The following is a 16,461-nucleotide window of genomic DNA, read 5'->3' on the forward strand; positions in this document are numbered from 1 at the left end:
CAGGGGTGGAGAGTAAGGCCGCGTACACACGCGCGGACTGTTTGCCCAACCTTGTTCGTCAAACAGTTTGGGCAAACAGTCCGCTCAAAATTTGCATGAGCGGACTTGCCCACACACGAGCGGACTGTTTGACGAACAAGGTTGGGCAAACAGTTCGCTCAACTTTTGAAATGAACGGACTCGCCCACGTAAGGAGGAGGCGCCTGGTCCGGTGGCCCGGTCTTCTGTCGCCGTCTTCCGTTCTTCTGTCGCCGCCTTCGGTTCTTCTGCCGGGCCACCGCGCCTTCTTGTAGCTCTTTTACAGGCGGTGGCCCGGTCTTCTGTCGCCGCCGACTTCCGTTCGTGTTCTTCTTGTTCTTCTTGTTCTTCTCCAGGAGATGTTGACACGTCGCTCCCTCCGGCCGGAATGCCAGAGCCGCGCTGTGCGGTCACTTATATAGTGACAATGGGGCGGTGTCACATGGTATATGTCACATGGGTTGGTCACATGGTGACCCCGCCCCCTTACGATGTCATAGTCCCCATGTGACATCAACCCATGTGACCAACCCATGTGACATATACCATGTGACACCGCCCCATTGTCACTATATAAGTGGCAGCGGAGCGTGTCCCTGGCATTCCGGCCGGAGAGCTCGTCGAGTCAACATCTCCAGGAGAAGAAGAAGAAGAAGAAGAAGAACAAGAACAAGAAGAACAAGAACGGAAGGCGGCGGCGGCGACAGAAGACCGGGCCACCGCCTGTAAAAGAGCTACAAGAAGGCGCGGTGGCCCGGCAGAAGAACGGAAGGCGGCGACAGAAGAACGGAAGACGGCGACAGAAGACCGGGCCACCGGACCAGGCGCGGTGGCCCGGCAGAAGAACCGAAGAGGGGGACAAGACCCCCGAAGTCGGGAGAAGAGGCCGGCGGCGGGGAGGAAGAAAGCCGGACTCCTCCGCTAGCAAAAGAGCTACACACACATAGCGGAGGAGTCCGGCGAGAAGACCCCCGAAGACGGAAGACCCCCGGCTGTGCAATAAAATATTTTTTTCCCCTGTGTTGTGTTTTTTTTTGTACTTTATTTCACAGGTGAATGGGTAGGGGTACATTGTACCCCATACTCATTCACATAGGGTGGGGGGCCGGTATCCGGGGCCCCCTTCTTAAAGGGGGCTCCCGGATTCCGATAAGCCCCCCGCCCGCAGACCCCGACAACCAACGGCCAGGGTTGTCGGGAAGAGGCCCTTGTCCTCATCAACATGGGGACAAGGTGCTTTGGGGTGGGCCTGGTACGGCTCAGGAGGGGGGGCGCGCTCGCTCGCCCCCCCTTCCTGGCCGGCCGGGTAGCGTGCTCGGACAAGGGTCTGGTGTGGACTTTGGGGGAACCCCCACGCCGATTTTTTTCGGCGTTGGGGTTCCCCTTTAAGCCCATTCCAGGCGGCGGAGCCCGCGACGTCTCCTTCGCGGGCCCCGCCTACCTGTACACGCGCTCGAAATGGGCGGACTTTCCGAGCGGGAACAGTCCGCTCATTTCGAAAGTACAGCGGACAGGCCCACACACGGGCGGACTGTTCGCTCAAACACAGTTTCAGCGGACAGTTTTTCGGAATTTCCGAAAGACTTTGTCCGTCCAACTGTCCGCTGAAACTGTCCGCTGAAAGCCCACACACGAGCGGACTGTCCGCCCAAACACTGTTCAGCGGACAAGGTTGGGCGAACAGTCCGCCCGTGTGTACGCGGCCTAAGAAGAAATATAATATAATAGTATCTCGTCATGGAGCCAATCCTCAAAGAGAGATAAAAATATTGAATACGCACTTGATCCAGACGTGGCACCACATAGGACCTCCTCCTTGGTATTTCCAATAAGGGATCCAAACAGACGGCACCTCCTGGGGGCCACATTTTGGGCTTGGATCTTTTTTGGTGTGGTATTTCACCCCCTACAACCTTAGGGAGACAGTGGATCTGTAATTTCATTACCCTCACTAACTTGCACTCTTTACGGAGGGACGTGTTAATATTCAGGGTTGTCACTAGGGACCTGTTTCAAGGGTCCAGCTGCATCCGTATTCAATATTTTTATCTCTCATTGAGGATTGGCTCCATCACAAGCTACTATTATATTGTATTTCTTCTTACTCTCCACCCCTGATGAAAGTTTTCAAGCAAAACTGGAAACGCGTCAGGTTTTGAGGTATCCAACCCCCACGAGAGCATAAGTGTTGTTATATTGTTTTTTGTTCTGTACTGTATTGCATATTGCCATTGCTCAGATGCTAGTCATCTGTTTTTATAAATTTTGTACTAATAAATACTATATTTTATAGTTTCCTTGCATGTGTTGGTGGTCTGTTAAAGTCCCATCTAGGGTTTTTTTGGTCTAGTATGGATTTTGAGGGGGACCCCATGCAGCTTTATTTTTGAATTTTGGTGTGGGGTTCAACCCTCAAGATCCTCAGAGCACAAGTCGTATGCCACAAGTCGGATCAGTTAGGATGATGATCTGACTTGGATGCGACTTACATTCAAATGGGCTGAAATCGTGCCCAGGTCAGATCAGAGTAGTTCAGGAACCTTTTTTAAAGTTGGACCGACTTATGTCGGACCAGTTAAGATGGGTCTCATAGGGAACCATTGATTTGTACATGACCTTTGCTCCTAATGTCACACCAGTGTGAACCCGGGCCTTAGCCACCTAGATATCGTATTGTTTTCAGCCAATTTGATAGACTTGCATTAATGGATAGCAGAAGTAAAACATGATCACCTTTCAGCTCTAAAAAACACTGTTTGAATATTTCAATATGGTTGCCCCGTTGTACATATACGGTATGACTAAAGTGAACCATCATAAGCCTGAGCAATTCAGACTGAAAATATTTTAAGAAGACATATAAGCAGAAGTTATACTTCATTAAAACTGCATTTCAAAAATCTTGATAGCTACAGAGATATAAAGCTATATTTTTATTTAAAGATTCACTTCTTTTGGTAAAAGTTGAGTTGACCCCACCCCTTGCACAGAGGAATAGGCACGGACCAAGGCTGTGGCGGACATTTTCCAAAGTACAGACCTTAGTGAAGGACACCAGGGTACATATCAAATTAAAACCATCAAAAAACACTGTCTACTCTCTGGCCTAGTTCTACAAGTACAAATAAGTTTAAAATAATATTTATATAAAAACTGCTTGTGGCATGAGATTGCATTCATGGCACATGGGACAGAGATTACATGCATGACACATGGGACAGTCAGAGATTACATGCATGGCACATGGGACAGTCAGAGATTGCATACATTGCACATGGGGAAATTTCTGCTACATGAAAACGAGATGCAGCCCCATTTGTGAGCTAGCACCTCTATGCGAAGCTGCAGTAACTCAGCAGACTTAGCACAGAGGTGGTATTAAGTGTAAAGTGTGCTGTCAAAACGAAATGTATAAGTTCATAGACTTTTATATGCAAGTACCAAATGTGTATAAACAATTGATAAAAAATTACAAAATACTTGAAACAAACCACTGAAACAAAGTCTGAAAAGCAAGAGTCGTGAAATGAAATAAAATTATGAGTGCCAAAAACCTCTAATAGGTGTAGCACCCTGGGGTTTAGGCAGGATGGCTCCTCACAAATTTACTTGCCAGCAGTAGTTATCCTGGTTGATTACATAGTTAGTCAGGTTGAAAAAAGACAAAAGTCCATCCAGTTCAACCATAAAAAAAAAGAAATAAAATAAAAAATATTGTACAATCCAATATACCCAATTCTATACCCACAGTTGATCCAGAGGAAGGCAAAAAAAAACCCAGCAGAGCATGCTCCAATTTGCTGTAGCGGGGGAAAAAATTCCTTCCTTATCCCCAAAGAGGCAATTGGATTTTCCCTGGATCAACTTTACCTATAAATGTTAGTATCCTGTTATATTATGTACATTTAGGAAAGTATCCAGGGCTTTCTTAAAGCAATCTACTGAGCTAGCCAGAACCACCTCTGGCAGGAGTCTTTTCCTCTATACGTAACGAGTGCCCCTTTGTTCTCTGTGTTGACCGTAAAGTGAATAACTCAACACCAAGTTCACTATATGGGCACCTTATATAGTTGAACATGTTGATCATATCCCCCTGTATTCTCCTCTGCTCAAGAGAGAATAAATTAAGTTCCTCTAAACTTTCCTCATAGCTGAGTTCCTCCATGCCTGTTATCAGTTTGGCTGCCCTTCTCTGCACTCTCTCCAGTTGACCGATATCTTTGAGAACTGGTACCCAAAACTGAACTGCATATTCCAGATGATTGCTAGAGCTCTATTGATGTATTCCAAAGTTTGGCCTTGTTGCACTTTTCTCTTCTACCACTAGGTGGGTACTTGGTGGTACTAGATACAAGAAGGGCAATGCAAGGTCAGGTTATGGGTATATGGGATATCTCAGCCAATTGGCACAGGTTTTCTTGGATCCCTTGGCCTGCTAGGAGAGCCTATATATTCTGGTGAGGTCAGGTGATCTGTGTTCTGTGCCACCTGGATATCTGTCTGGGTGAACGTGTGTTGTATTGCCTGGGTTTACGAGACCAGAGATGGGGCCCGTCCCAGGCACATCTGGCTGCTAGGCTGTCTGAGGGCCTATCCAGAAGCAAGAGAGAAGCACAGAGTTGGAACTGCAGCTTGCAGTCCAACCAGAAGTGATAGTTCTGCTGGCCGGAGAACCGGTCATGGTCAGAGGTAGAGGGGAAGTTGTCATCAGTAAGGGACTATCCGCCTTATTACCAGAGACTACATTGAGTAACTGAAGCAAGTACCGGAGCAGTGTTCTCACCAACCAGGGATGGGGAAGAATTGGTAAACTTCAGTGGGTATCAAGTCAGGGACCCAGTCAATGAAGGTGAAATTTGCAGAACAGTCTTGTGTGTCATGCCAGAGACCGAGCAGGCCAGCAGAGGTTAAGCTTGGGAGGTATCTAGAGTGGCAAGCTAGGGACCCAGCAGAGAAGCGGGGGTGATGCTTGAGGAAGATCCCACCGTGAAGATTGGAGAAGCTCAAGGGGATTCAGTGGCAGTGAATCAGTAGGTCTAGTGAGAGACCAGGAGCTCAGTGTGCTGAAGAACTACAAGGAGTGATTAGCGTGGAATAGAAAGGAACTGTTCAGCTTTGTGTTAGGGACTGTTGCCATAGGAGACAGCATTCCTGCACATGCAGATGTGGCGTCTTGTTGGATACTTTTCCCTGCATGGCTGTCCTATTGAAGTCTCTGAGTCTGCCAATTAATCTTGCAACTACCTAAGAGTGTCCTGGCCCTAGCGCTCTCTGCCCCAAAAAGGTTTGTTAAAAGAAATTTTCTTTTGCATCCAAGAAGTGTCTGACGCTCAATAAATTTAACAACTATATGCCTCACAACCTACTACATACAGAAGGTTGTCAGTTATCCCTGGCCCTGTAGGTTCTCATTAGATCAAAGAAGGCCTGGGACCTTGCTACATAGGTAAGTTCAAAATGATGGTTATGTTAAAAACAACCTTAATGACAAAAAATTGTGTGTATAAAAATGAGTCCATCTGTGAATTAACTGCTAGATCCATGAAAATGTTCATCCAAAACAATAGAAACAATACAGCTGAAACAATACAAAGTTAAGTTTCAGTGCAAACATATCCAAAAATGCATCATCATCATGCTAAGGAATAAATAGATGGCAGCTTACCAGATCCAAAGATCCTAAAAGGATCTATATGCACGTGTCTCCACAATGGGAAATCAGCTGTTGGTGATCACTTGCTGGAACTCTGGCTGTACACAGACTCCCCCTGCTGCTGAAAAAAATCTAACAGGATCTTTGTGTGTGTGTCCCCACCAGGGTAATTCAGCTAGTTATGATCAGTCGCTGTTGATGCCTATTCAGGGGAAACACATTGGACAAGGAGCTAGCAGTGTGGTGTTTTTGAGCACATACCTTAATGCAGGCGGTCATGCACATACTATTGTGTTATTTTATCAAATTTTTTGTAATTGCAACTTTTAGTAAACTTTTATCTGTTTAAAAAGTTAATGCACTATGAGCTTTTTTTTTATACCTCTCCAACATGCTTAATTTTGAGCATCTCAAGCTGGTGTCTAATGTGAATAACAGCGATTGATCATAACTAGCTGAATTACCTTGGTGGGGACACCCACAAAGATCAACAGCAGGGGGAGTCGGTGTTCAGCATGATTTCCAGCAAGTGATCACTAAGGCCCCCTTCACACTGGGTCTGTAGGGGCGTCGGCAGTAAAGGGCCGCTTTACTGTCATTTTAGCAGCGCTATTCGGCCGCTAGCGGGGCAGTTTTAACCCCTGCTAGCGGCCGAAAAAGGGTTAAAACCGCCTGCAAAATGCCGCTGCAGCAGCGCTTTGCTGGCGGGTTTGCAGCCTAGCAGCCAGATGTGCCTAAATACACAGCTCCTACAGCACTCCAAAGATGCGGCTTGCAGGACTTTTTTGACTGTCTTGCAAGCCCCTCGGGCTTTCACATTGGTGACACAGCAGCGGCTGTTTTAGGGCGCTTTGCAGGTGCTATTTTTAGCGCTGTAGCGCCCGCAAAGCTCCCCAACGTGAAAGGGGCCTAATTGCTGACTTCCTATTGTGGAGACACGTGTATGTGTCCTTATAGGATCTTTGGATCTGGTAAGCTGCCGTTTATTTATTCCTTAGCATGGTGATGAAGCATTTTTGGAGAACTTTGCACTGAAACTTTAATTTTGTATTGTTTCGGATGGACCTTTTCATTGGATCTAGTAGTTGATTCACATATGGACTAATTTTTATACATGCATTTTTTTTGTTTTTAAGGTTGTTCTTAACCATCATTTTGAACTTACCTATTAGATGTTTTTGCACTCATATTTTATTTCATTTCAGGACTTTTGCTTTTCAGACTTTGTTGGTTTGTTTCAAGTTTTTTGTAATTTTTTATCACTTATACACCGTTGGTATTTGCTAGGGATGCACCGAAATTTCGGCCGCCGAAACATATCGGCCGAAAATGCCCTTTTCGGCAATTTGCCGAAAGGAAAAAACGGCCGATAATTGAGCCTAAAATGGGGCGGGGCCTGGGGGCGGAACTCCGCCCTCGCCCCGCCCCTGGTGCCGCCCATGATAGGGGTGAATAGCGCAGGACTGATTCAGCCAGCGATGCCCCTCTGCAGTGAAGAGAGCCGTCTGGTTGAATAGAGCGCCGGGAACATCACAGCTTTAATTTCAATAGCTGTGTGTTCCCCGTCGCGCACCGTCACACACAGCCCCTCCCCCTTGTCCGGGGAACTTTGATAGACCTGTCCAGATTGGACGGGTGATCTGTCTATCAAAGTGCCTGGACAAGGGGGAGGGGCTGTGTGTGACGGCGCACGACGGGGAACACACAGCTATTGAAATTAAAGCTGTGATGTTCCCGGCGCTCTATTCAACCAGACGGCTCTCTTCACTGCAGAGGGGCATCGTTGGCTGAATCGCTGCAGAGGGGCATCGCTGGCTGAATCGCTGCAGAGGGGCATCGCTGGCTGAGTCGCTGCAGAGGGGCATCGCTGGCTGAGTCGCTGCAGAGGGGCATCGCTGGCTGAATCGCTGCAGAGGGGCATCGCTGGCTGAATCGCTGCAGAGGGGCATCGCTGGCTGAATCGCTGCAGAGGGGCATCGCTGGCTGAATCGCTGCAGAGGGGCATCGCTGGCTGAATCGCTGCAGAGGGGCATCGCTGGCTGAATCGCTGCAGAGGGGCATCGCTGGCTGAATCGCTGCAGAGGGGCATCGCTGGCTGAATCGCTGCAGAGGGGCATCGCTGGCTGAATCGCTGCGGGGGCAACACTGGCTGCACTTATCTCTTTTATCATCTCGCCAGTCTCTGACCACCTCCTGTACCGTGTCGCCAGTCTCTGACCACCTCCTGTACCGTGTCGCCAGTCTCTGACCACCTCCTGTACCGTGTCGCCAGTCTCTGACCACCTCCTGTACCGTGTCGCCAGTCTCTGACCACCTCCTGTACCGTGTCGCCAGTCTCTGACCACCTCCTGTACCGTGTCGCCAGTCTCTGACCACCTCCTGTACCGTGTCGCCAGTCTCTGACCACCTCCTGTACCGTGTCGCCAGTCTCTGACCACCTCCTGTACCGTGTCGCCAGTCTCTGACCACCTCCTGTACCGTGTCGCCAGTCTCTGACCACCTCCTGTACCGTGTCGCCAGTCTCTGACCACCTCCTGTACCGTGTCGCCAGTCTCTGACCACCTCCTGTATCGTGTCGCCAGTCTCTGACCACCTCCTGTACCGTGTCGCCAGTCTCTGACCACCTCCTGTACCGTGTCGCCAGTCTCTGACCACCTCCTGTACCGTGTCGCCAGTCTCTGACCACCTCCTGTACCATGTCCCCGGTCTCTGACCACCTCCTGTACCATGTCCCCAGTCTCTGACCACCTCCTGTACCATGTCCCCAGTCTCTGACCACCTCCTGTACCATGTCCCCAGTCTCTGACCACCTCCTGTACCATGTCCCCAGTCTCTGACCACCTCCTGTATAAAAATATTTTTTAAAAACAGTCATTTTCGGTATCGGTGCTGTTTCGGTATCGGTTTCGGTTTTCGGCCTAGTGTATTTTTCATTTTCGGTATCGGTTTCTGCACCAAAAAACCCATTCGGTGCATCCCTAGTATTTGCATATAAGTCTATGAACTTATATATTTAATTTTGACAGCGCGCTTTACACTTAATACCACATTTACCACTTCCCACCAATCCAGGGATTTTTTCAGTGCTGCAGTCTTTCACTATATTGGCCAAGCACACCCATTTTTTAATTGTACAGTTGACTTATAGGTGCCTGTGAACTAATCCATGATGTACCGCTAGCTGAGCTTACCTCCAGGAACATTCTCTGGGCTCCCTCTGCTCATCTGCTTACACCTCCCTCTTCCAGGCCCGTGCGACCCCCGGGGGTCAAGCACATCCCCATTCTGCCCACTCAAGCAGCAAAAGCCAGGAGGCTCCCACCCACTCAAGCAGCCTGCAAGAGAGAGACTGGAAAACTGCTGGGGGAGGTATAAGAGAGTCAAGTGCTGATGTCTGTGTAATGGGCGGCGGCAGACCCTGCAAGGAAAGCTCAAGGACACCAGTGTCCATGTACGGAAACCTTGCCAATCCCTGCTTCCACATATTTTTACCCAACTAAAGCTGGGCATACACTGTTACATTTCTTTTATTCAGTTTGAATAAAATGAATCTAACAGATTCCTCCATCCATGTGCCATCCACCCCCTGCTGGGCTTTTGTATGTTGACAGCAATCAGCATACCCCAACAGCAGCTGCATCTGGTTGGACAAAACTGCTGCTGAGTTGAAGGTTTTCCAACAGGCTTCTCCAACAAAAGCTGATTGAGGAATTGACTTGTCAGGCAGAACAAGGCCACCCACTGAGCAAATTTTGGACAGAAACCGGACAACTTAAGGCCCCTTTCACACATACAGACCGTTAGTTTCATCAGTTCAGTCATTTTTTTTTCAAAGAAAAACGTATGATATTTACATCGCTTTTTTTTTTTTCTTTCTTTTTTTACATCCGTTTTTACATCTGCCAGCTAGAGTCCTTAACCACTTGTCCTGGAGCCATTCTTTCATGCAAAAACGGCCTGTTTGTCCGTTTACATCAGTTTTTTCGTCTGATCCAATTGTTTACCGGAAGAAACATAGGGCTTTGATCCATTAAAAAAAAAAAAACGAAGACGCATGTAAATGGATTATCATTCATTTACATACATTTTTTCATTGAGATGCATTGATGTCTGTTTTTCTTTCGTCAACAGATGGATAAAAAAACGGACAAACGGTCTACATGTGTGAAAGGGGCCTAACTCTTTCCCAACTACGTACAGTATATCAAAGCCTAGACATAAAATACTTGTTTCTGAATATTTATCCAAAGCAGTCCTCATAATTTATCCCAAGGAAAGAGCATATTTTTCTTTTTTTCTTTTGTACAATATTTGTTTTATACTTAACTGCTAATTGGAGTCATTGCATTTGATGTTAACATTGAAAAGCTGAAAGTTACATCGATCTACTCCGTTTTCTCGTCTTGTCCCATTATGAAGTTAGCCAATCTGGTCTGACAGGTGGAAAGGGCTCATAATCACCAGACTAGGCAAGAATCAGCAAGCAGATTCAGTGTTTATTATCAGTAGGGGGAAGGATAGCTCCTTGATTGATCTGTAAAACTCCAGCTGAGTCCAACTTCCTAAACATCTGACAGACATTCAATGGAAGTGTCAATATTTTGTTTCTTGCACCAATCAGCAGGGCATTGATGCTTGTAACGTACCAACATGTCTTAATTACCCTCAGCATAGGGGCTGCTTTAATTTCATGGAGGATCTCACAAAAGGCTGTACATGTTATGCGCATCTCTACTATGTTTCCTTCACTTCAAGTAAAAAAAAAAAAAACGAAAAACGGAGTGATGAGCGTAAAATGAGAAAGTTGATATTTAAGTTGAACTCCATGGAAATGTAAAAACTACCTTATGCAGTGTGACTTCTATCATGTTGCAATGGTTAAATGCTCATTGTTGCCTAGGGTACTATTAAACACTTTTACGTAACTTACCCATCTCACCCTCGGCAGCCAACACTCTCCTAGATTGTGCGCGCGCCCTTGGTATCCTTACTTGCATGCAAGAATGCTTGTCCTGCATTATACATGATGGCGACAGAGGCCTGGGGGAGCGAGGAATAAAGTAATAGGGCTTTTCAATAGTACTATAAGAAAAATGCTGCAAGGTTTTTTTTTTTTTTTTTTTTTATTCTGCAGAGTTCATCTGTAACCAATGTTGGGTGGCTTTTACATACACTCCCAACAACCACAGCCATTGAGAATGTATGTGTACTTTTTGGTAGAAGTGATTCTGACATTTGTAAAGTCACTTGATTACTTCATAGGCATCAGAAGTTTCAGAGCCGTTTTTCCTTGGGAGCATTTGTTGGGGAAGGAGCACCATCTGTGCTCCATTAGTTTCACTGGAGTGCAGGGGAGACGACATGGGTCCAGTAGGTGTTTGATGTCTCATTAAAGAGAGCCTGTAACAAGTTATATTCTATCACAAGGGGAAAAACAAATGATTCTTTTAAGCTAACCCTCACGTACATGCGTATACATGCTTCAGGTGTGGCTATATATGAAAGGGACTATTGCGCTACATGTGTTATATATTGCTGCGCAAGCTGCAGTGAAAGCAATAATTCTAGGGCCAATTATTCATGGTCACCCCTAAACTGAAGCAAAGGGTGACTTTTTTTTACTCAAACTAAGGCTGATTTTTAAAAATAAACTGCAAGGCTTGGAATCCTCTTTGTTTTGATGCATCTGGAATGTATTTAGTTGATTCAAGCAAAGTACAGTTTGGCTTTAAAGTGGAAGTACAGTTGTAAAATAATATGAGAATAATAATGCTTACCTGTACGTACTGTGAATATCTCCTAATATGTCACTGGCACATGCGCTCTGAAGGGACAGCATACCTGTGCCATCCCATGAAAGCTCTGTGACTCCAGCACGCATGCGCAGGAGTGACGTCATCACAAGCGTGCCCAGTCAAAAAGCCAGAGGGAAGGAAGACCAGGTGAAGATGGAAGCGCCTTCAGCTGTGACAGCATGTCGCTGAAAGGCTTTCTTCCAAGAAGGGGCCTGGGCAAGCTGCATGTGGGCCAAGCCCCACTACTGATCCAATGGGGCCCAGGTCCAGTTCAGGATAATTACCTTTACCCTAGAGTTGCCACCTCATCCCTTTGAAACCAAACATGCATTAATTACACAGGTTCTGTTGCAGATTAATGTGATAATTAGAGTCACTTGGTGCCTTATCTGCATTAACCTCAGAACCTGTCTAATTTATATGTGTTTGAGTTTAAAGGGATGAGGTGGCAACCCTTCTTTACTACCACCCAGCTCCCCTCCCCGCAGTGTTCCTGCATTACACCACTCGTGTGCAAAGGGGTTCCCAGATCATTAGGTCATCAACAAAAGAGAAGAGGCGTGGATTACGACGCCTCAATGTAAAACTAAAGCCCTGAGTAAGTGGCATTTAATCCACATTTGTATTGCATGGCTTTAATGGACTGGATTGTACCTTTTAATCCCAATAAAGTACACTGCAGTCAGCTTTTTTGCTGCCAGTGGCTGAAAACAACAAACCAAAGGGGAAACTAACCCAAAAAAAATAATATATCTATATCTGTCTAGATAATAGATAGATAGATAGATAGATAGATAGATAGATAGATAGATAGATAGATAGATAGATAGATAGATAGATAGATAGATAGATAGATAGATAGATAGATAGATAGATAGATAGATAGATAGATCGATCGATCTATCTATCTAGAGATATATAGCGATCTAGATTGTGTGTGTGTGTATATATATATATATATATATAGTCAAGCATATGAAAATCAAATTATATCATTGCTGTGTCTTTCGTATAAAGCTAACATTTAGTGTAGTTTTTTTTTTCTGGCTCTTTAAGTGCTTGGCTTGTGATAGAAAAACATATTGACAGATACTGCAGGGAAGCAGTTTGCTGAGCACAGACAAATGCAGGACCCAGTCTGCAGCCAATCCCTAATTTTCTCCCAATTATTGATTGGGCAAAGAAGACTTTGCATAAGAATACTAAATGTGTATTCAATGCCCCCTTCCCAACTAACTGCAACTAAAATGTTTCCAATTAAAGTATATCAAAACTTTTTTTTTCTTTTCCATTTTGTATAGAGTAGGGAATATTTATATACCTTTCATTTCAGTGTATCCTGTTGGGGACATTTCCTTTCACTTCCCGTTCTGTAGACACAACAGGAAATCTTTCCAAAATGGGGCAAATACCCTCATGTCATCAGAGTAAGTGTCATTAACCACTTACAGACCGGACCATTTTGCTGGTCAAAGACCAGACCACTTTTTGCGATTCGGCACTGCGTCGCTTTAACTGACAATTGCGCGGTCGTGCGACGTGGCTCCCAAACAAAATTGACGTCCTTTTTTTCCCACAAATAGAGCTTTCTTTTGGTGGTATTTGATCACCCCTGCGGTTTTTTCATTTTTTGCGCTATAAACAAAAATAGAGCGACAATTTTGAAAAAAACGCATTATTTTTTACTTTTTGTTATAATAAATATCCCCCAAAAATATATATAAAAAACATTTTTTTCCCTCAGTTTAGGCCGATACGTATTCTTCTACATATTTTTGGCAAAAAAATCGCAATAAGCGATTATTGATTGGTTTGCAAAAAAGTTATAGCGTTTACAAAATAGGGATAGTTTTATAGCATTTTTATTAATTTTTTATTATTTTTTTTTTTACTAGTAATGGCGGCGATCAGCGATTTTTATTGTGACTGCGACATTGTGGGAGACCCATCGGACATTTTTGACACATTTTTGGGACCATTGTTATTTATACAGTAATCACTGCTATATAAATGCAGTGATTCCTGTGTAAATGACACTGGCAGTGAAGGGGTTGACCAGTGGGTGGCAGTGTAGGGGTTAAGTGTTCCTAGAGGTGTGTTACTAACTGTGGTGGGGTTGGGCTTTCATTTAGTGAACACTGATCTCTGCTCCAATCACATGGAGCAGAGATCAGCGTCACTAGTTGCTAGGCAGAATGGAGAAATGCTCGAGTCCGCGGGTCCCGCGACCGGACTCACGGGGGTCCCGACCAGCGCGGGAGCGCGCCGCCAGCGGTGCGCCCCCGATGGCAGGGCGGCATTGAAGATTGGACGTACCTGTACGCCAATATGCCTGCCCGTGCCATTCTGTCGACGTACATCGTCGTGCGCTGGTCGGGAACCGGTTAAAGATTTCCATGCAATTCCTGCTATGATAACATAAATTGTGGGATTCCCAATCACTGTCAGTCCCGATAACAGTGGTCAAACAGCAAGAGTAAATCTTGCTAACTGGGGCACAGCTTACAATAAAAACCTGACAGCAATGGCATGTCTAAGAGGTTTCCTCATGGTCAACTGTGGACCATGCCTGTGTAATTTGTGTTAGCACAGCCACTTTAGGTTCACATTGATGTGGCTCTGCAAGCCGTGTTTTGAATGGACTGCTGTGCCTCTTGAAACGTTTCTTTTTCTGGAATCGCGACCCACACAGGAACTGCAATGGCACCAATGACAAAAAAAGAAAAAAATCTCATGGTGCAGTATTTAATGGTGAACTAGCATAACAATAAACCTATAAAACAATTGTGCCTATAGCACTTACATAAAAAAACACCAATCCAACCAGGAAAAATGGTGGCAGGACTTCAAATACAAAACATCATGTGTAAATAGTAAGCTTACACTTACATGAAGCAGAGTGGTAGCCAGGATCTCAAGCCTTGTATAGTAACAAACCTCTACAGCTGTTTCAGCAAACACATCATCAGGAGTATAAAAAGTTTTGCATGCATAAATAAGCAGTGATTTACATAGCCCAGATGCATGGGAAATGCCCAGGTACATGGGAAATTCATTTCTGGGGTCGGGACAAGTCCGGAACGTCTGCGGGGCGCTCCCAGCACAAAGGAAGATACCCAAATATGCGGCCCCACAGCAAAAATCCTTGTGCAATGGGGCTGCATATTTGTATTACTTTGGCGTTAAGGGGTTAATAAAATCTGCTGATCTAAAAATGTTACCTTTTTATATGACATAGTTATTCGGTTTATGTATACTTGAAAACTTTAACATACATCATTGTGAATTTGTTTCAGGAAGATGATCACTTTCACGCATATAATTTATAAAGAAAGCAACAATGATATAGTCCCTGTCTCTGACCTGCAGCATAGTTTTGTGTTTTTGAGAACTTGTTGGAGAATGAACCCCTATTTATTAGTCTTCAACCTCCCATCTAAAATGTCATGCAGAAAAAAAAGGGGGGGGGTGAATAACTGCAGCAAAAAGTAAAAACTTACCACAGACCCTTGCTCCCACACATTCATTTGCCTAGACATCATAGACTCCACTGTGTTTGTTATGCAGCCACCTGGGAACCCTGCGGACTAGACCTCACAAGCCTACGCTCCTGCACAGGTTTAAATTAATAATCTAATAATTATAGGTTAGATCAGTTTTATTAAAATGTCTAAGTTTTTCAAAACTCCTGCATTTTAGCTATATATTTATAGCATAATCTCTATGCAGCTTTGCTTATTTTTGGAGAGTGTGGAGGTTTTTCTGCGTGTTGAATAAAAAGCTCCCTACCAGATGGAAGGCCAATTTTAGGACAGCTGAGTCTTAGAGAAAAAAAAAGTCCAGTCCAAAGCCTTCAGCTCAGCTATCTTGTGACCTTGTAAACAGAGGGGGGGACACAGTTTGTATGCTCCTGCAGATTCAGTGTGTCTTTGCTGGATTCGGGCCAGAGAGTGTCATCTTGTTACTACGAGCATTAAACATGACAGTGAGGGTGATGCTTGTAATTTCACCACTTCTCCTTCTCTCCCTCCTCTTTGCAGACCTGGTTAAGAAGTTATATCAAGCTGTTTCAGGCTCCTTGCCAACGCTGCGGGAAGTTTTTACAGGACGGCCTGCCACCCACGTGGAGAGATTTCCGTACTTTGGAGGCTTTTCATGATACCTGCCGCCAGTAGTGTCAAAGAGCTGATCCCTGTGGGGGCTTTTGGGGACGCCATCTTCATACCGCTTTATTGTGATTGTTCTGGACAAGTTTGAAACCCACAAGTGGACCTTTGAACCCCACAGATGACAAAAGAAAATCTCTCAAGGCTCAACTAATGTACAGCCAATTCTCAGTGACTGGGGCACATCAATGACATTTAGATATGGCTGAATTCTAAAACTGAGGGGATATTGGGAATATACTGATTTATACAGCTGTTTTCTCATCTTATCAAATGCCATCTTTATCTCCGAAGAGACCAGAAAAATATAGAATTTTCTATCCTTTATCATGTTTTGATAAATATTGAGCTATTGTATATCTTTGTTTTGCTTTTGATAAAATGTTTTTATCATCTTTGTAGCTATGAATTTGTCCATAAACTGGAAAACAGAATTCAGTAGGGGTGCATAAGCCTGTATAAATATGTTTGCCTTTGTTCAGGGCATCTTCCCCATGGACTGTCTTTAATGCTGCATGGAGCATCACTTATGTCTATGCTTTTCATGGACAGCTGTATGCACTGGTTGTTCTTTTTTCAATGAATGTGTTAAATGCCAGACCTATAGAGGCATTTAGAGTGTGTGGTATAATTTAGAGAGAAAGTCCAGATTTATTTTGAAGTGAGATTCGTGTTTACGAAACATTATATTCAGTTGTCAGATATGACTGTGCATTTGAAACATGTAAGCGAATTTAAAGCCGAAATCCAGGATACTAAACATATTATTTATTCATTAGCCTCATTCTTCCATTGTACATTAGCAACGTCCCCTTCCTAAAAATATGCT

At 44.8% G+C, this 16,461-nt stretch overlaps 1 protein-coding gene across 1 annotated transcript in view; it reads left to right on the forward strand.

Moving 5' to 3' along the window:
- Positions 1 to 16,027, forward strand: part of MED27 (mediator complex subunit 27) — a 471,863-nt gene extending 455,836 nt beyond the window's left edge. Inside the window, exon 8 of the mRNA XM_077477842.1 lies at positions 15,507 to 16,027. Coding sequence (XP_077333968.1) covers positions 15,507 to 15,641 — 135 coding nt within the window. The 3' untranslated portion in view covers positions 15,642 to 16,027. The remainder of the gene's footprint in view (positions 1 to 15,506) is intronic.
- Positions 16,028 to 16,461: the final 434 nt, after the last annotated feature.

This window comes from Lithobates pipiens, unplaced genomic scaffold (genome assembly GCF_037356315.1).
Source record: "Lithobates pipiens isolate NorthernLeopardFrog02 unplaced genomic scaffold, aLitPip1_a1.2 Scaffold_1, whole genome shotgun sequence".
Classification (NCBI taxonomy): domain Eukaryota; kingdom Metazoa; phylum Chordata; class Amphibia; order Anura; family Ranidae; genus Lithobates; species Lithobates pipiens.